Source organism: Eubalaena glacialis, chromosome 10 (assembly GCF_028564815.1).
Source record: "Eubalaena glacialis isolate mEubGla1 chromosome 10, mEubGla1.1.hap2.+ XY, whole genome shotgun sequence".
NCBI lineage: Eukaryota > Metazoa > Chordata > Mammalia > Artiodactyla > Balaenidae > Eubalaena > Eubalaena glacialis.
This window is the reverse complement of record NC_083725.1, coordinates 66712905-66734571: the sequence shown is the minus strand read 5'-3', so window position 1 is coordinate 66734571 and position 21667 is coordinate 66712905. Positions and strand designations below refer to the sequence as shown.

General features: G+C 36.7%; 1 protein-coding gene across 14 annotated transcripts in view; it reads left to right on the top strand.

The window, feature by feature from the left end:
• EMSY (EMSY transcriptional repressor, BRCA2 interacting) overlaps positions 1 to 21667 on the top strand; it is an 84624-nt gene that overhangs the window by 55419 nt on the left and 7538 nt on the right. For 8 of the 14 annotated variants that reach the window (XM_061202844.1, XM_061202840.1, XM_061202838.1 and 5 more), the window contains 4 exons: positions 1281 to 1479; positions 14928 to 15092; positions 16809 to 16964; positions 20653 to 20852. In XM_061202844.1, the coding sequence (XP_061058827.1) occupies positions 1281 to 1479; positions 14928 to 15092; positions 16809 to 16964; positions 20653 to 20852 (720 nt within the window). Of the gene's footprint in view, positions 1 to 1280; positions 1480 to 14927; positions 15093 to 16808; positions 16965 to 17985; positions 18028 to 20652; positions 20853 to 21667 lie in introns of all 14 variants that reach the window. The other 6 variants (XM_061202843.1, XM_061202841.1, XM_061202839.1 and 3 more) reach the window with 3 other exon arrangements.

Below are 21667 nucleotides of genomic sequence, written 5' to 3'. Positions count from 1 at the left end.
CTTTGGATATTATAAAATTTGATTTACTTGAAACCTAAATAATGGAGAAGCTGGAGATCTGTTCATTTTTCAACAAGTAAACGATAAGGGAGCTTTTCTGGAGATTTGTCTGGGAAATTGAGGCTCGGGATTAAATCCTGTGTTGCTGGGCTACTGTTTATTTTGCAGGTACTTTACTTTTCTGAGAATATCAAAGGAATCGATGTCAGCTTTGGTTGAGAAATGCTATCCTAGAATTTTTGTAAAAGATACTAATTTACCTATAAACTAATAATTTGCCTTTAGAATCAGTTCCCTCAGTATTATAGCCAAATAGTTTACATATCTAAACAATAAGTTTTGTGATTTTCTAATAAGTTCAAATTGCCTTTAAATTTCAACTGTAACAGTTTCATTTGCTCCATCATCTAAATCATAACCCATGTTTTCATTCTTGAATTTTTGGAAATGGTGACTTAAAGAGTCTGAAAAGGTTGAGAAACTTATATATGGGAGAAATAAAAAATAATTGTGGTGAAGTAACATTTTTATTCCATGCACCCAATTGAAGTTAACTCCCAGAGTCCAAATTTTGAAGTGGAATGGTTCACTGTGAAACTTTTCTACCATTTCACTTGTTGTAGTGTCTGTGGTTTTGACCTTTGCCAAGAGTTGATCTATCGCATGTTCCTTATCGATTCTAATAGTTGTCTAAATTAGTGTTCCTCTGAGGATTTCTTCAAAGATGACTTAGGTCCTTAGCAATTTTACATTTTGCAGTTGTGTTAATTAGGAATTTCATTTGGTTGCTAAAGAAAAGAAACCTGAAGAACAGTGGCTTAAACAAATTAGGGTTTTATTTTTATTATGTTGATAAATATTCAGAGGAAGGAAATCCTGGACTGTTATTGTGACTCAAAAATTCCCCTGGGAATCTAGGCTCCTTGTGTCTTTCTGTTCCACCATCCTTAGTTTGTGACTATCATTCTACTGTATAGCCTACAGACTGTAAAATGACTCCTGAAGTCATTACAGGCAAGAAAAAACAGGGGCAAAGGCTCTTGTTAGAATCATAGCTGTTGTAATGTAGCATGTACCGCTTGAAATTTTGTATGTGGCCTGCTATAATTTGTTCATAGATTGAATTAGTCTTTGATGAACAGTGCTGTGCCCAAAGTATAATAAATGTACAGAGTACTGTTTTCTGTGTCAGGAAAGTATTTGTTTCATCATGACCTAGAAGTTAAGCATTTTTTAAATGCTCTAAATTTATACTGGTTGTATTTTTGCTTGTGTTCTAGGTTCTTATTAAACCTAAACCAGTGACGTTTCAAGCTACAGTTGTTAGTGAACAAACAAGGCAGCTGGTCACGGAAACATTACAGCAAGCATCCAGGGTGGCAGAGGCTGGTAATTCATCTATTCAGGAGGGAAAAGAAGAACCACAGAGTTATACAGATAGTAGTTCCTCTTCTACGGAGTCCTCCCAAAGTTCCCAAGGTAAGATCCATTTTACTTCTGATTTATGTAATTACTGCTGACATAGTGCCCTAGTTCCAAAATAGTTGAATCTAGGGATCTTAAACAAACATGTATGCTTTGACTTGTTAGTTCTTTTGATTTTATTGTCTTTTGTTTGATATGTAATCAGTGAGCTGAAGTTTTGTTTTTGGTAAGGCTTATTACCATCCTTTCCTGCCTGGCATATGTTCATCAAGTAATTGGTAAATTTTAGATGATGATTTTGGCAGGTAGGTATTATCAAACTGGATAGAGCTGTGATTCCTTTTGTTTGCTTTGAGTAAGTAGGAGAAGTATGCAAGAAAGTGAATATACCTTTTGAAATGGTTGTTGCTGAATCTTGAGAAAGGATCAAGGTGGTCAGAGATGGGGCCATAAGTGGGTGATCATACATTGCAGTTTGCATGGGACAAGTCTTAGTTTATTTCTGTTCTAGAATAATTAGTAATAGCATTCGCTTTCACTCTCAAAAGTGTTCCAGTTTAGATGATAATTATATGGTTGTCCTAATTATAAGGAAGGTGCTATGAAGCCAGACTCCATAATAGGGAAAATCATTATCCTTAGTGCTATTTTAATTATGTTGTTCTAGGAAGTCACTTGAAATAGACTCATGATCATAAGCTTTGAGACTTTCTACAAATATAGTACCCGTGTCTGTCAGTTACCTTAACCACCCATATTGTCAGGTAGTATATTTATGCCTGTACTTATAAGCTCTGATATATCCAAACAAAACTGTTTATCTTCTCTTGATCATTCCTCACTCATTCCATTTCCTCTCCTCACCTCTCCATTATTGTCTCTGGAATGCTTTCTTAGCACCTTCACTTTTCTAATACAGTTTCTTCATATTGTGCAGGAATTATTATTTTAACTCTTCAGTGGAATCTTCCCAGATTAGTCTTACTAATGGTTCAAATTGCTGATTATTCCATTAATTCAATTTGACATTTATTTATTAGTTTATACTGTGTATTAAGCTTCATGAGAGAGCTTCATGAAGGAGGTAGCATTTGAAATGGTCTTTGAAAACTCATCAATTAAAAATTAAAATGTTGATTTTAACAAACAAACAATATGGCACTCATTTTAGAAAATGGATAATTTTCTTCTGCATATTATCAATAATAGTAATATTTTCTGAATCAATTTGCTAAGATTTAATTTATCATTCTGTATTGATTATGAATTAGTTTATGTCTAGTTATAGTAAGATGATGCTTATTCTCTATTTCTTTTAGACTTACTGATTTGATATGTATAGATTCCATTCTTAGTTTAACTCATCAGATGCTTTTTTTCCTCTTTTATTTTTAAGTCTGTAGTTATTTGAATAATACCAGCCTTTTTTTCCCTTGAGAAATATTTTCATAGTGGGCAGGTAAAATGTTTAGGTTACAAATTGGTACTGAGATGGGGACCTGAACAGTAGATGTCTGTGTATACATGATCTCAGGTTATCTTTTGAAATTGCTAGTTTTTTCCCAAGAGAGCTATAAGCCAATCATTACTTCCCTAACATGCCATTTCATTAGTGAGCCTTCAATTTTCATTCTAAGAAAGGGACAAAAATTTGGCTGTTTTTGGAACTGATTGAGTATAAAGTTTTCTGCTCTTTGATCTGTTATTATACATGGCATCATTTATTTTTATTTTTGTTATTTATCTTTCATTGCATATTACTTCTTTTTAGAATATTCTGTAATACAGAAAAAATTCACCATTCAAAGTAGGTATATGTAATATAGTTGACTATAAAGCCAGTTTTTATAATCCGCATTTACTCCTCTCACCGTATCCCTGTATAGTTCCTTAGTACATTCTCACAAAGACAAGGGGCTGGGAATATATATGCTATGATTTAAGAGAAAGGGATAAAGGGCTTTTTTGGGTTTTTGGGGGGTTTTTTTGGCCACACCTCAGGGCATGTGGGATCTTAGCTCCTCGACCAGGGATCAAACCCACGCCCCGTGCAGTGGAAATGCAGAATCTTAACCACTGGACCGCCAGGGAAAGGGATAAAGGTTTTGATCAGTCTAAGACTCATGTTTGGTTTTCAAGGTATAAGAGGGTCATACCTACGGGGAATAGAAGCACTATATAAGAGTCCATTCTTTCTTTATATTGCTTTTGTAGTTTTTAGCGCACCTCTTTTTAGTAACTTTTAATGTAATTTCAAACTTAAAAAAGTTGCAAGAAGATTGAAAAGAACTCCTGTGTATATTCTTTACCTAGATTCACCACTTATTTGTATTTTGCCCTATTTGCTTTGTTGTTGATTCTCTTTCTGTCCCCCTATGTGTTTATAATTTTTAAATTTTTTAACCATTTGAGAGCAAGTTGTAGATATTATGTCCTTTACCTCTAAATACTTACATTTGTAGGTTTGTATTTCTTAAAGGTTAGTCTGTTCATAACTAAAATACAGTTATCAAAATCAAGACATATGAAGTTACAGTTCTGTAATCTACAATCCACTCAAATGTCATCAGCTGTCCAATCATGTTCTTTGTAGTTTTACCACCACCTGCCCCCCACCACCAGTCCAGAATCCAAATTAGGATCATGCATTACATTTAGTTGCATTTAATTGTCATGGCTCTTTATTTTCCTTAAATTTGGATAATCCTCTAGCCTTTCTTTGTATTTCTTGATCTTGACATTTTTGAAGGAAATAATCAGTTACTTTGTAGAATAGTCTTCAATTTGGTATTGTCTGATGTTTCTTTATCATTTGATTCAGCAGGAATTCCACAGATGTGATATATCCTTAGCTTTGTCTTATCAGGAGGCCCTGATGTCAGTTTGTCCCAATATTGATGATGTTAATGTCGATCTCTTGGTTAATTAAGATGATGTCTTCCCATTTTTTTTTGCATTATGAAGTTACCATATTTCCCTCTGAGATTAATGGTAATTTATGGGAGATGCTTTGAGACTATATAAATATCATATTCCTCATAAAACATTTATCTACTAGTTTAAGCATCCATTGATAATTTTCTAAAGCCCATTATTTGTTTATAGTTGATAGTTGGCATTCTACTGTAAGAATGAATCAACTTTGCTTGACTTCATATCCTTTTTCTGGTGACTTCCTTTACACAAGTCTTAGAATAAGGATGTCTTTTATGCCAAGGAATTTCTTGATTCTTCTTGTGGTTTCTAAACTTTCCCCACCATTCCCCACCCGCAAGGAGGAGCAATTTAGGCCTTATACCTTATTTCTGAACTATCTCCTCACAGGTTAGAATAGAGACCTTCATCTTCACCTTGTTTTGGCACTTTCCTTGATCACCCTAGGAGGGTTCATCACTCCTTCTATATACTACGCTTCCGAAGTTGCTTTGTATTTTATCATTGATCTTTTTTTTTTTTTAAACATCTTTATTGAAGTATAATTGCTTTACAATGGTGTGCTAGCTTCTGCTTTACAACAAAGTGAATCAGTTACACATATACATATATTCCCATATCTCTTCCCTCTTGCATCTCCCTCCCTCCCACCCTCCCCATCCCACCCCTCTAGGTGGTCACAAAGCACCGAGCTGATCTCCCTGTGCTATGCGGCTGCTTCCCACTAGTTATCTATTTTACATTTGGTAGTGTATATATGTCCATGACACTCTCTCACCCTGTCACATCTCACCCCTCCCCCTCCCCATATCCTCAAGTCCATTCTCTAGTAGGTCTGTGTCTTTATTCCCATCTTGCCACTAGGTTCTTCATGACCTCTTTTTTTTTTTTTTTTCCCTTAGATTCCATATATATGTGTTAGCATACTGTATTTGTTTTTCTCTTTCTGACTTACTTCACTCTGTATGACAGACTCTAACTCCATCCACCTCATTACAAACACCTCCATTTCATTTCTTTTTATGGCTGAGTAATATTCCATTGTATATATGTGCCACATCTTCTTTATCCATTCATCCGATGATGGACACCTAGGTTGCTTCCATGTCCTGGCTATTGTAAACAGAGCTGCAATGAATATTTTGGTACATGACTCTTTCTGAATTATGGTTTTCTCAGGGTATATGCCCAGTAGTGGGATTGCTGGGTCATATGGTAGTTCTATTTTTAGTTTTTTAAGGAACCTCCATACTGTTCTCCATAGTGGCTGTATCAATTTACATTCCCACCAACAGTGCAAGAGTGTTCCCTTTTCTCCACACCCTCTCCAGCATTTATTGTTTCTAGATTTTTTGATGATGGCCATTCTGACCGGTGTGAGATGATACCTCATTGTAGTTTTGATTTGCATTTCTCTAATGATTAATGATGTTGAGCATTCTTTCATGTGTCTGTTGGCAATCTGTATCTCTTCTTTGGAGAAATGTCTATTTAGGTCTTCTGCCCATTTTTGGATTGGGTTGTTTGTTTTTTTGTTATTGAGCTGCATGAGCTGCTTGTAAATCTTGGAGATTAATCCTTTGTCCGTTGCTTCATTTGCAAATATTTTCTCCCATTCTGAGGGTTGTCTTTTGGTCTTGTTTATGGTTTCCTTTGCTGTGCAAAAGCTTTTAAGTTTCATTAGGTCCCATTTGTTTATTTGTGTTTTTATTTCCATTTCTCTAGGACCTGGGTCAAAAAGGATCTTGCTGTGACTTATGTCATACAGTGTTCTGCCTATGTTTTCCTCTAAGAGTTTGATAGTGTCTGGCCTTACACTTAGGTCTTTAATCCATTTTGAGTTTATTTTTGTGTATGGTGTTAGGGAGTGTTCTAATTTCATACTTTTACATGTACCTGTCCAATTTTCCCAGCACCACTTATTGAAGAGGCTGTCTTTTCTCCACTGTATATGCTTGCCTCCTTTATCAAAGATAAGGTGACCATATGTGCGTGGGCTTATCTCTGGGCTTTCTATCCTGTTCCATTGATCTATATTTCTGTTTTTGTGCCAGTACCAAACTGTCTTGATTACTGTAGCTTTGTAATATAGTCTGAAGTCAGGGAGCCTGATTCCTCCAGCTCCATTGTTCGTTCTCAAGATTGCTTTGGCTATTCGGGGTCTTTTGTGTTTCCATACAAATTGTGAAATTTTTTGTTCTAGTTCTGTGAAAAATGCCAGTGGTAGTTTGATAGGGATTGCATTGAATCTGTAGATTGCTTTGGGTAGCAGAGTCATTTTCACAATGTTTATTCTTCCAATCCAAGAACATGGTATATCTCTCCATCTATTTGTATCATCTTTAATTTCTTTCATCAGTGTCCTATAATTTTCTGCATACAGGTCTTTTGTCTCCTTAGGTAGGTTTATTCCTAGGTATTTTATTCTTTTTGTTGCAATGGTAAACGGGAGTGTTTTCTTAATTTCACTTTCAGATTTTTCATCATTAGTATACAGGAATGCAAGAGATTTCTGTGCATTAATTTTGTATCCTGCTACTTTACCAAATTCATTGATTAGCTCTAGTAGTTTTCTGGTAGCATCTTTTGGATTCTCTATGTATAGTATCATGTCATCTGCAAACAGTGACAGCTTTACTTCTTCTTTTCCGATTTGGATTCCTTTTATTTCTTTTTCGTCTCTGATTGCTGTGGCTAACACTTCCAAAACTATGTTGAATAATAGTGGTGAGAGTGGGCAACCTTGTCTTGTTCCTGATCTTAGTGGAAATGGTTTCAGTTTTTCACCATTGAGGACAATGTTGGCTGTGGGTTTGTCATATACGGCCTTTATTATGTTGAGGAAAGTTCCCTCTATGCCTACTTTCTGCAGGACTTTTATCATAAATGGGTGTTGAATTTTGTCGAAAGCTTTCTCTGCATCTATTGAGATGATCATATGGTTTTTCTCCTTCAATTTGTTAATATGATGTATCACGTTGATTGATTTGCGTATATTGAAGAATCCTTGCATTCCTGGAATAAACCCCACTTGATCATGGTGTATGATCCTTTTAATGTGCTGTTGGATTCTGTTTGCTAGTATTTTGTTGAGGATTTTTGCATCTATGTTCATCAGTGATATTGGCCTGTAGTTTTCTTTCTTTGTGACATCTTTGCCTGGTTTTGGTATCAGGGTGATGGTGGCCTCGTAGAATGAGTTGGGGAGTGTTCCTCCCTCTGCAATATTTTGGAAGAGTTTGAGAAGGATAGGTGTTAGCTCTTCTCTAAATGTTTGATAGAATTCGCCTGTGAAGCCATCTGGTCCTGGGCTTTTGTGTGTTGGAAGATTTTTAATCACAGTTTCAATTTCAGTGCTTGTGATTGGTCTGTTCATATTTTCTATTTCTTCCTGGTTCAGTCTCGGCAGGTTGTGCATTTCTAAGAATCTGTCCATTTCTTCCAGGTTGTCCATTTTATTAGCATAGAGTTGCTTGTAGTAATCTCTTATGATCGTTTGTATTTCTGCAGTGTCAGTGGTTACTTCTCCTTTTTCATTTCTAATTCTATTAATTTGAGTCTTCTCCTTTTTTCTCTTGATGAGTCTGGCTAATGGTTTATCAATTTTGTTTATCTTCTCAAAGAACCAGCTTTTAGTTTCATTGATTTTTGCTATTGTTTCCTTCATTTCTTTTTCATTTATTTCTGATCTGATCTTTATGATTTCTTTCCTTCTGCTAGCTTTGGGGTTTTTTTGTTCTTCTTTCTCTAATTGCTTTAGGTGCAAGGTTAGGTTGTTTATTCGAGATGTTTCCTGTTTCTTGATGTAGGCTTGTATTGCTATAAACTTCCCTCTTAGAACTGCTTTTGCTGCATCCCATAGGTTTTGGATCGTCGTGTCTCCATTGTCATTTGTTTCTAGGTATTTTTTGATTTCCCCTTTGTTTTCTTCAGTGATCACTTCGTTATTAAGTAGTGTATTGTGTAGCCTCCATGTGTTTGTATTTTTTACAGATCTTTTCCTGTAATTGATATCTAGTCTCATAGCGTTGTGGTCGGAAAAGATACTTGATACGATTTCAATTTTTTAAAATTTACCAAGGCTTGATTTGTGACCCAAGATATGATCTATCCTGGAGAATGTTCCATGAGCACTTGAGAAAAATGTGTATTCTGTTGTTTTTGGGTGGAATGTCCTATAAATATCAATTAAGTCCATCTTGTTTAATGTAGCATTTAAAGCTTGTGTTTCCTTATTTATTTTCATTTTGGATGATCTGTCCATTGGTGAAAGTGGGGTGTTAAAGTCCCCTACTATGATTGTGTTACTGTCGATTTCCCCTTTTATGGCTGTTAGTATTTGCCTTATGTATTGAGGTGCTCCTATGTTGGGTGCATAAATATTTACAATTGTTATACCTTCCTCTTGGATCGATCCCTTGATCATTATATAGTGTCCGTCTTTGTCTCTTGTAATTGTCTTTATTTTAAAGTCTATTTTGTCTGATATGAGAATTGCTACTCCAGCTTTCTTTTGATTTCCATTTGCATGGAATATCTTTTTCCATCCCCTCACTTTCAGTCTGTATGTGTCTCTAGGTCTGAAGTGGGTCTCTTGTAGACAGCATATATATGGGTCTTGTTTTTGTATCCATTCAGCCAGTCTGTGTCTTTTGGTGGGAGCATTTAATCCATTTACATTTAAGGTAATTATCAATATGTATGTTCCTATTCCCATTTTCTTAAATGTTTTGGGTTTGTTATTGTAGGTGTTTTCCTTCTCTTGTGTTTCTTGCCTAGAGAAGTTCCTTTAGCATTTGTTGTAAAGCTGGTTTGGTGGTGCTGAACTCTCTCAGCTTTTGCTTGTCTGTAAAGGTTTTAATTTCTCCATCAAATCTGAATGAGATCCTTGCTGGGTAGAGTAATCTTGGTTGTAGGTTTTTCTCCTTCATCACTTTAAGTATATCCTGCCACTCCCTTCTGGCTTGCAGCGTTTCTGCTGAAAGATCAGCTGTTAACCTTATGGGGATGCCCTTGTGTGTTATCTGTTGTTTTTCCCTTGCTGCTTTTAATATGTTTTCTTTATATTTAATTTTTGATAGTTTGATTAATATGTGTCTTGGTGTGTTTCTCCTTGGATTTATCCTGTATGGGACTCTCTGTGCTTCCAGGACTTGATTAACTATTTCCTTTCCCATATTAGGGAAGTTTTCAACTATAATCTCTTCAAATATTTTCTCAGTCCCTTTCTTTTTCTCTTCTTCTTCTGGGACCCCTATAATTCGAATGTTGGTGCGTTTAATGTTGTCCCAGAGGTCTCTGAGACTGTCCTCAGTTCTTTTCATTCTTTTTTCTTTATTCTGGTCTGCAGTAGTTATTTCCACCATTTTATCTTCCAGGTCACTTATCCGTTCTTCTGCCTCAGTTATTCTGCTATTGATCCCATCTAGAGTATTTTTAATTTCATTTATTGTGCTTGTCATCGTTTCTTGGTTCCTCTTTAGTTCTTCTACGTCCTTGTTAAATGTTTCTTGCATTTTGTCTATTCTATTTCCAAGACTTTGGATCATCCTTACTATCATTATTCTGAATTCTTTTTCAGGTAGACTACCTATTTCCTCTTCATTTGTTAGGTCTGGTGTGTTTTGACCCTGCTCCTTCATCTGCTGTGTGTTTTTCTGTCTTCTCATTTTGCTTATCTTACTGTGTTTGGGGTCTCCTTTTCACAGGCTGCAGGTTCGTAGTTCCCGTTGTTTTTGGTATCTGTCCCCAGTGGCTAAGGTTGGTTCAGTGGGTTGTGTAGGTTTCCTGGTGGAGGGAACTAGTGCCTGTGTTCTGGTGGATGAGGCTGGATGTTGTCTTTCTGGTGGGTTCGTCCACGTCTGGTGGTGTGTTTTGGGGTGTCTGTGGCCTTATTATGATTTTAGGCAGCCTCTCTGTTAATGGATGGGGCTGTGTTCCTCTCTTGCTAGTTGTTTGGCATAGGGTGTCCAGCACTGTAGCTTGCTGGTCGTTGAGTGAAGCTGGGTCTTGATGTTGAGATGGAGATCTGTGAGAGATTTTCGCCGTTTGGTATTACGTGGAGCTGGGAGGTCTCTTGTGGACCAGTGTCCTGAAGTTGGCTCTCCCACCTCAGAGGCACAGCCCTGATGCCTGGCTGGAGCACCAAGAGCCTTTCATCCACACGGCCAAGTACGTGGGGATTTTCTTGCCTTTTGGGAGGTCTGACGTCTTCTGCCAGCGTTCAGTGGGTGTTCTGTAGGAGCAGTTCCACGTGTAGATGTATTTCTCATGTATCTGTGGGGAGGAAGGTGATCTCCGCGTCTTACTCTTCCGCCATCTTTCCCCTCCCTCTATCATTGATCATTTTATTTTGTACTTTTTTTTTGTTTGTTTAATATAATTATTTTCTTTTCCACTAGGCTACTAGCTTCTCAAAGGCAAGGATCATATTCATCTCTATATATTCAATATTTAGCGAAGAGGTTAGCTAGCTCTAAGTAGACACCCAGTAAAAGTCCCTGAATGAACAAACAGCAGAACAGCAACCATAATAACTGTGGTACGGAGTTAAACTTCAGCCGTATAAACTAATTTTTGTTGCCTGAGTCCAAAACGTTTTTTCCTTTTTGGCGTTTCCCCTAACCTAGTGGGTGGGCCTTTTAAGCTGTATACCCCTGAAGTATTTTTACATACTGATAGATAGATGACCAACCCTAATAGTTCAAGGTCATACTTGCCTAGATCACTTACTGAAGATTGGGCCGTATGCCTTCCACAGCTCCTGAGCTTTCCTTCCTATTTGGATCTTCTTATTTTCCCTTTCTCACTTGGGAATAGGGTTATTGGGCTTATTGGGTTCTAGATTTTTTTAAAAAAAGAAAGAAAAAATGTTAAAAGTTTTCTTTATTTATATTATATTCTCTTTATTTCCAAAAGGTTTTAAGGTAGATTAGCTAGAATATAAGATTATGTGAAGTAATAAAATGGAAGAGAAAAAGGAGACAAAACCAAGGGTAAGGATTTAAGATGGCATGAGGCAAATATAAAAATGCATCCTGTAAAGACATTGCTTTAAGTAGGCCACAACTTGGTTTCTAGGATGATTTTTCCAGAAGCTTCATGATCTTGGTAGGTCATGGTGAGGGTGAGGAATAAATCGAGGTTAAGCAAAACATACTTATTGCAGAACTTATCAGAGCCATTATATGCTAATATATGTTATGAAAGATGAAAGATATAATGTAAAATGCCCCCAACTTTTTTGATCATGGAAGCCTTCTTTTGCAGAACATCTTTTTAAAAAAAATTTTATTTATTTACTTTTGGCTGTGTTGGGTCTTCATTGCTGCGCGCGGGCTTTCTCTAGTTGCGGCGAGTGGGAGCTACTCTTCATTGTGGTGCGCACGCTTCTCATCGTAGTGGCTTTTCTTGTTGCGGAGTGTGGGCTGTAGGCGTGCGGGCTCAGTAGTTGTGGCTCACGGGCTCAAGAGCGCAGGCTCAGTAGTTGTGGCGCACGGGCTTAGTTGCTCCACGACATGTGGGATCTTCCTGATCCAGGGCTCGAACCTGTGTCGCCTGCATTGGCAGGCGGATTCTTAACCACTGCGCCACCAGGGAAGTCCCTTTTGCAGAACATCTTGAGGAATTAATGTTCTCTGGAACATGTGGGGCAAAGCTGTATAAGCAGTTAAATACTGTGAAGGCCTTGGGCTTTATGACAGTACTTCAGAGGGAAGGTACCTATTACATCATGGAAGGGATATAGACAACTTGGGTTTAGTTTAGAAGAGATGGTTTAGATGCATAAGGCGTCTGAGAATCATTTTATATGAAGAATGGTAGGTGGAGACAGGACATTTATCATGGAGAAGAGAAGATGAAAATTGGGTGGGGTTGTGGGGGACACGGAACTGTTGTCAGTTATCTTGAGGACTGTGACATGGAAGAGGGAAAATAATTGGTCTTTGGTAGGTACATGGACAGAGCTAGAACCATTGAGTAGCAATCAGAAGACCTGTTTCCACTCTATATAAGAAAATTTTCAGATTGTCATAACAGTGCAAAGATGGAAAGAAACTGTCTTAGAAAGTGAGTTCTGTGGTGCTGGATTCCTGGACTGTTAGGGATATTTTGAAGATGTTAGCATAAGATTGATGATAGTATTAAAAATACTTTTAGATTGTCTTTTCTAGCTGAGAGATCTTATGATTCTATGCAAATGTGATATAGGCTTTTTATAGTAAAGATATAGGAGACATTCTTCCATAGAGATGCCTGAATCTGCCTTTGGATATAGCAATACAGTGTTTATCTCTAGTATCTAACATGTAGTAGATGCCCAATAAATATTTGTTAAATGACCTGTGGGGAAAGATATCTGAGGGTCAGTAGGCCATCATCCTCAAGAGACATAGGAAAGTCTAGATGGATGCACACTGCATAATCAAATGGATCAGGCTCCTGGTGTCTCAGTCATTGCACTCTGACCCGAGCATCAGACTTGGTAGGCAGTAGATTTATCTAGTCTAAGCATAAGCCGAAAGGAGAGAGGAAAATCACTCAAGGAGTGTTTTTCACATTTAGGTTCATACCCTCATTCTGTGTCACAGCAGTTGGGGGTGCTGCATTGGTGCTTTGTATGGTCAGCTACACTTTCTGAGTATGGGCAGAAAGAGAAAGACCAATCTCCCCAGTCCCTATGGGATGATGTTATGTGGGGTGATGTCTCTGACAGGTAGTCCCATGTGGAAATTTGTTCTCCTTTTCCAGTCTTATTCTACCTTATCTCTCTACCAGTGCAGTTTTTGCTTTCTTCTGCGTATTCAGTGTGTGTATTTTGCAGAGTTGGGTTGCAAAGTCATTCTTTGCCTATAGGTCCTCTCACCTAGCCAGGGGTACTTATAGCATCACGAGAAATTCTTAAAATTGAGAACTTAGTTTATATAAAACTAATGATTCCCTAATATAATCAGTTCTCTTAAGTTTAAATTCTATATATCAACTTAGAATGAGTAAAGAAAAACTGTTATATGCCTCATGTGGCATTTGATATTACTACAGGATATTGTCCTTCAATCATCTAGATTTTTTTTGAAGGTTTAATGGAAATTATACATCCCTGGTGTGGCGTATATTCTACCTAGTGTTTAGGGGCTAGGGTGGGGAGCGGAAATACAATTTGTTAATGGTAAATAAAAATTCCAGATATTCTGTATATTGATTTTGTTTTCTTTGGGAAGACAGTTTTTTTGTTTTTTGTTTTTTCAAGAGTCATTCCCCCCCTGCTTCACCTTTTTGGACAACTTTGTGGTTTTCAAAAATATAAAGTTCGTAGAAGGTTGAACTTAAGTTGTATTTATTCTTGGTTTTAGGGCTGCATGAATTCTTTTCTGTGATGCTTTCACTGACCATTCCAATTCACAGTAGTCTTTTTCTTTCTATATAGTTGCCCTATTTGCCCTTATCATTTGACTTTATCCCAAAATACAAAGCTATATGTATATCTTTATTTTATGTCTCCTCCATTATAATCTAAACTTGGGAGTAAGAGTCATGCTTTTATAGCCTATATAATTTCCTGTGTGGTATCTTGGACCAAGGAGTTTAGGAACTTAACAATAGTCTGATAAAACCTACTTATTCTGTGGATGGAAAACTCAATAAATAATTTGTTGTTTGATTTGATGTGTATTTAGTATTTACATGCATACTTATATAGCATGAATATAATAAGCCTTGAGTTAGGGCTATAATTTATTTGGAAACTAACAAAAAGGCTTAGAACTTTTCAGCCCACAACCAGAACAACAACAACAAAATAAAACACTTCTATTGTCCTTCATAGTTTATAAAGCTCTTTTATGTATGTCATTTCATTATATCCTCAGAAATCCTGTGAGGTAGAGAGGTAATTTTAGTGTTGCCATTTTAGAAAGAATGATACTAAGACCCAGAGAATTAACTTGCTGATAATTGGTAGAGCTAGGACTGTAACATAAGCCTTTGAACTCCAAATGTTATACGTGTCATATCATGCTGCTTCTAGATCATTTATCCATTCTTGTTGTTAATGGACAGGATTTCCTTTCAGTAACTCAGCCATCCAATAAGTGTTCACTGAATGCTCAGGTTATAATACAGAACACATTTTTAGGTGCATTGGGGAAAACAAGACTCATACAGCGTTTTGTTCTTACTGTACACAAACATGCACCCACCCACACAAACGCACACCTATTTATTATAGCAATTATAACATTGAATTGTAATTTGTCTCTTTACATGTCTGTCTCTCCAACCAGATTGTGTGCTTCTTGAGCATCCTTTGATTATTCTATGAGCTCCTTTATATCCTCAGTGCCAAATGTCGACTCTGGCACATAGGTGCCTAGTCTGTTGAATCAGTGAATGAATGAATAAGTGAATACAGACATGAAAGACATTATGCCCTCTGGGGGCTTACAGTCTTCTTGGGGAGATAAAGCATGAAGTTTATAGTAAAACAAAGATTAAAAAAAAAACAAATTGTTTTTTTTTAAGAGAAACTTTGTTTATAGGGTTTTTTTTTTTTAACTAATATAAAACAGATTCCCAGCCTGTAGTTCATGTAATTGCTTCCCGGCGTCAGGATTGGTCAGAACATGAGATTGCAATGGAGACTAGCCCCACCATAATTTATCAGGATGTATCCAGTGAATCACAATCAGCTACTTCAACAATCAAAGCTCTGTTAGAACTCCAACAGACAACAGGTATGAATTCACATGCTCAATTGAATGAAGCATGTTTTCTCTAGAGATGGGTTGTGCTAAAATACTACTACTGTTATATTTTCTTTGTTATTATTTGAGCACATTTCCCCCCTCTGGACTTGTCTATAATCATTGGTGCAGTCTGTTTACTTGTCAGTTCATTAAGATGTTCACAGGAGTACTGAAGGATAGACTATAGTCAGTAGAAAGAAGACAAAAATGGCAGAGCTCTTTCTTCTCTGTCTCCTGCTTAAAATGGACAATCCTGTTGACTTTTGTCACCAGAAAGGAGTAGGTCTATCAATTCTAAGCACGAAGATAAATGCAGTACAGTTGCCAATTCTATTCAAGAATAGTAGGAGGCAGATTGGAAGGCCCCTGCCATCCTCCTTGATATTGGTGGGGCAGTTTTGTGGTCCTAAAACACCATTAATGGCCTTGCTAGCATTCTAATTTGTTTTTTTATCTTCATACTTCTTTGTGTAATTTAACAACTTGAGCTTCCATGCAAAGCTATTCTTATTTAACAAGATCCAATCAGTATTTCTAGTTACTAAATATCTTTGATAAGCTCTAGGCAAAACTGTGTTAGTTATACTGACTTTTCTATTATAATAGGTCAAATATTGTCAGAGTATTTAAGGGACCTTACCGATGATCTCATCCAACCCTTTCATTTATGGATAAACAAACCGAGGCCTAGAGAAGTTACCCAGTTGGTTAGTGGCAGAGTGAGAGTCCATGTCTTTTGATTCCTAGTTCAATGTCCTCTCTATTTGTGGGGTGACTTTTGTATTCCTTTGGTTTTGTTTTGCTTTCTTTGTTTAAATGATTATCTTGATTTTGTTACATTATATGCTTGGTGAGAATAATCTGAATGATCATTCAGTGTACTTAATTACTGGTTACTATTTGTTTGTAACATCCACTCTACACTACCCAAAGAATACTATCTTTTATTGTAAGTCTTTGGTTAATCTTTCTGTTGGTGTTATTTTTGGCTTTAGGCATTTCCTCAGCTCCTTATCTTTTACATACTCAGCTATTAAAGCCTTATAGAGGGTGGAAACCAAATGATTTTGTAGAAAAAGTGATAATATAGAAAGTTATTCTATCCATGGAAACCATTCTTGACTCCAGACCATTCCATTGACATTTTTGCAGGAACAGAGAGGCCATATTTTCCTGACACTGAAAATTTTTATTCTTTAAGAGTCACTAAAAATATTGTAACATTTCTTTGGAGATTATCTTGAATTTTTAATAGATCAAATTAAACTGGTCACTATTCACTGTGTTGTGCTCTTCTGGGCAGGTGTGCCCTAGAGCAAATCATGCTGTGTACTGCTTATTCACCCTTTGTTTTCAGGTTGGTGAACTCCACAATACCAGGTACTGCCTTGAAGAAGGGTAAAGGAAATGTTCTAAGGGGAGTATGTACAGGGGAAACAGATGCAATTGTTTGGCCTAGTGATAATAGGGGGGGATTTTAGTCTGATTGCATATGAGTTCTTGCTAGGCTGCTGGGTATGGTTGCACAAGTTGTGCACTCTACAGCCATACATAGCAGTCTGCTCTTTTGTTTTCAATTCACTGACTCCTTAGTCACTGCCCATGTGGCACCCCAGAGGTCTTGTTCATTATTCCCGAGGACAACTCTGGTTTTAGTACTTGTTTGTAATAAAAGTTAATTTTTCCCCTGACTTTTTTATACAGTAAAGGAAAAATTGGAATCTAAACCAAGACAACCCACTATTGACTTGAGTCAAATGGCAGTGCCTATTCAGATGACCCAGGAAAAGAGACATTCTCCTGAGAGTCCATCAATTGCTGTGGTAGAGTCCGAACTAGTTGCTGAATACATCACTACTGGTAGGTGTCCTCTTAAAAAGCAGTATTAAGGTAGGAGAGCTACATTTCTGGATTTCATGAGATGGTTGTTTGGGGGAGAATATATTTTTTATATTTCTAGATCTCTTCCAGTTTTCTCTGAGAGCAAATTCACATTGTCCTTGGGATTTACCCTGTCTTTAATGACTAGGGGGAAAAAAATCAATAGGTTGTTAGAAAGTTTGCTAGTAATATAAAACTGCAAGTTGGCCATAAATAACATCTGTGAACATAGGGCAATAGTTGTAGTGAGAGGATAGAATATCTTTTATATAAGAATAAATATTCATATGCATCTGGATTTTTTAGTTTTGGGGAAGGGGAGGTGGATCAAGGGAGAAAGAAGGTATAAAAGCCAACCCTTTTTTTAAAATGTAAGGAAAAAAATGTGGAAAATTTTAAATCCCTGTAAATACTTAGGAGTTCTGGTGGAAAGCACATTAGGTATTTGTTTAAAATGTGGTCTGGCAGCAAAACACTAACGAAGTTTTTGGATGGCATATGTAGAGAAGTGGAGCAGGAAGGATAATAGATTCTTTCATATTCTGGTGAGACCACACTTGGAATACTGCTTTCTGTTTTGGACACTTCATTACCTTGAGATTTGAAATAGTTCAGAGAGTAGTAATGTGAATAATTAGGGGTTAGGAGAGAGAATTTATGAGGCAGTATGTAAAGAACACCTGTCTTACGTTTTCTTTAGCAGTGATTAAAAAAGAACATAAAGTTACGAATATTTGAAGGATGTAAATAACAAAGTGGAAAAGGAATTCTTTGGCATTTTAGGAGATATTGTTAAGGCTAATGGGTTAAAATTGCTTAAAGGGAAAATCCAATTAAAGATTATGGAAAGCCATCTAGTATCTTTCTTTAGAGCTATTTAGCAAAAAGCAGAGTGTAGTATGTTGGGGAAATCAATAATAACCTCTGGGGATAGACTAGATTATCAAACAGTAAATAGATGAAAAGACCTATGATTTCTTCCCTTACTTATCCTTTTCAGAACGCACTGATGAGGGGACAGAGGTTGCTTTTCCCCTTCTAGGTAAGTGGTGTGCATCCATTTGTAGTATAACCTAAGGTAAAATATGATTGTTTGAGGGGGAAACCACTTAAATGGATGCGCTCTACTCTGATCTGGTAGAGGAAAGGTAAGCTCTACTCAGTGAAAGGGAGAGAGACTTTCCTTTTGCAGAATACTAGGATTCTTTTTCAGAAATGAGCAGTTTGACATTGGAAAAATGAGTTGTTTTAAAGAAATAAGTGACTGTTTTATGGTGTTTACATGGCCCAGTTAAGGTCACTTCAGCTGTTTTCCAAATATGCACTCTGTGACCTCCCTTCCATAATCTCCTCCCATCATATCCTCAGCCTCACTGAGTTTTTTCTTTGACTTCAAAGCCAGCTTTCTGGCCCTGGCCTCTTGTATCATCCTGCAATGGATATTATTTTTCTCTAACTTTTCTGCACTCTGGGGAATTACTATGAAGAGATTTATAGTATCTTGAATGAGGATTATTTTTAAATGGTTTTAGTTGATCATCTATTAAATCCATTTCATTTCTTAATAAATTTAATGTAATAATTATGAAGATTAGTGTGGGCAACAAATCTGCCATATAATCTGATAATTTCATCAGAAATTATATTTATGTACTATTTATTTTTCAAATGTCATTCATTTCTGATGATGCTTACATCAGTAAAAAACTTCATTAATTTGCTTGCTTAATTTTAATATTAGTATGATTTGTTTTTTCTCTTTTTCAGTTATATTATAAATGATTCAATACTTATTTTAATATAAACCTTTTTTTCAGTTTGGTTGAGCACATATGAAAGATTTTATTAACACATATAATTTAAAATGTACATATAAAGCATATTGTGAAATACAGTAAGATACTGTAGTACATTTATAAAAGAGTACTGCTGGTGCTACCTATAACCTCATATCACATGTAGGCATATGTATAGCAACAATAGAAAAACTGCATTTGTGAATTTAGATAGAATGTGTTATAAAAATAAAGCTTGTTTATATTTCACTGGCTAGTTTTAAAGTTCTATACTATAACACATAAATGGCACTTTTACACTGATTTCTGTTGTGTTCATCTTACCCTTGGGCACCCCACTATGACTTTTCTAAGTATGGAACCACTACTACTTGAAATTGTAGATCAAGATATATGAGAATTAGAACCACGGATTATTGAGAGAGTTTTGATATTCTCAAAATCCTTAGCTAATTTTACAGATTTATTTTAATCTGTTCCTGATTCAAAAAGTTGGTTTCCTAGTGACCATAAGCATTTTTAAAGGTCTGTAGAATAAGAAGTGATGATTGTTTATACTGTTTAAAAAGTTGAAATTGAGGAGACTTCCCTGGTGGCACAGTGGTTGAGAATCCGCCTGCCAATGCAGGGGACACGGGTTCGAGCCCTGGATCAGGAAGATCCCACATATCGTGGAGCAACTAAGCCCGTGCGCCACAACTACTGAGCCCACATGCCACAACTACTGAAGCCTGCGTGCCTAGAGCCCGTGCTCCGTAACAAGAGAAGCCACTGCAATGAGAAGCCCACGCACTTCAACAGAGTAGACCCCGCTCGCCACAACTAGAGAAAGCCTGCACACAGCAACCAAGACCCAACGTAGCCAAAAATAAATAAATACATTTAAAAAAGAAAAAAAAAGTTGAAATTGAGGCTGATTAAAAGTGGTAGTTTGGCATCAACGTAGATGTATAGTTTTACATCTATATATAAATGTAAATATAAATGTATAGTTTACTCCATGGGACCTTGTAGCAAGAGACTAAGGGGTGGGGTTGTTTCCTAAACTATACTCTCACTCACTTGTGTCAGATGAGCTAAATTTGAATAGATGAAAGAAAGAACACTGACTTTTCTGTTATTTTGTTAACTTTACATTTTAGTACTTAACAATTTAAGGACCGTTTTCAATTCATTACTTCATTTGGTCCTCTTCTAAGAAATAAGTTTTTATCCCAATAAAAAACCAAAAATAAAACAAACAAAATAAAACCTCTAAATTTTAGAGGTTAATAACATAGAGTTTAAGTGACCTCTTCAAATTTACATAGCCGGTTGGTGGCAGAGCGGGACAGAATCCAGTTGTGACTCTTGGTCCAGTTCTCTTTCTGCAGTATCACCTTGACCTCTTACATCTTTAGGGTATGAGACAGTGTCACTTTATATATAAAGGAGTGAATGCTTCTGGTTTTTCTATTGCGTCTGGAACCGGGACCAAGGGATTAAAGAACTTGTACTGTCTCACTGTCCTTAAAGATATTAGTCTGGGATTTGATTGCAGAAACTGATTGTTGTTTTGTTACCTTAATGGGGTAAAGGTCACTGGAGAAAGAGTACAACTCACAGGAGGATATAACTTTAAGGGATTTGTTCCTCCTTTGTGATAATAGTTTTCACAGTGCTTCCATATACATTTCTCATCTCATCCTTCTAATAGCTCTGTTATTCCCGTTTTACAGATGAGGACACAGAGTCTCAGAGAAGATAAGTGACTTTTTCAGAGTCACACAGCTCATAAGTGGGCAGACTCTGGTCTTCTGCCTCCTAGTACCACACTTTCTCTCTGTGATGCAATCTCACAGACATTTGTTTCAAATGACTACTGGTTACAGATGCTGTGGTGATTTCTGGAGAAATATCATCACCTCCTCTATTTTCAGTCAGCCATCGCTCCCAGCCTCAACAGCCCTCCCAGCCTCAGCGGACCCTCCTCCAGCACGTGGCTCAGTCACAGACCGCAACACAGACTTCGGTGGTGGTGAAGTCCATCCCAGCATCTTCCCCTGGAGCAATCACCCACATCATGCAGCAGGTTGTATCTCTTCTTTTTCCTCCTACCTTCTGTAACTGCCTCCTTCCTGAAATAAGCTTTAGTTTCATCTCCTTTTATAAGAGGGGAAATAACTGAGTTGAGGCGTGTTTGTATAGTTCTTTCATCTGTGAGGAGTGAGTAAGGGAAATGAACTGAGAGTCTTAACACCAGAAAGTAATTAAGAAATAGTATTCTTGGATCTTCTGTGAACTCTTAACATTTCAAAAGGGTGAGGCTATCTAGATGAATCTATGACATCAGGATTTGTCACTGTTTCTATGTATTTTATTGTTATGGAAGGATTTATCACTGAGGTAAGATTTTCAGATGAAACAGAAGTTGGCTTGTTTAGCTGTTTGTTGCTGTTGCTGGGTTTTTCATTTGTTTTACTCTTTGCTTTTATAATGAATCCTTATGGAAACATTAAGAATAAGTAGGTAAATAAATATTTGACTTCTTTCTTTTTTTAACATATTTATTGAATATTTGACTTCTTTTACTATATGTGATCAATTGAGGAAGAGACTCACAGGAAGGAGAATGAATTAATATGAAACAGAAAATCTGGTACCAAGGGTAATGGGGAAAAGGAAAAAATATATTGATGACATTGATTTTGTGCCAGATACTGTGCTTTGAGCTTTAAATACTTTAACGTGTTTAATTCTTGCTATGATCCTGCAAGGTGGGTGAATTATCTCTCTTACAAATGAGGAAACTCATGCTCATAGAAATTAAATAACCTATTCTGGGTGGCAGAGCCAGGATTTAAACCCAAAGCATCCTGCCTCTATTATAAAGTTATATCATAAATA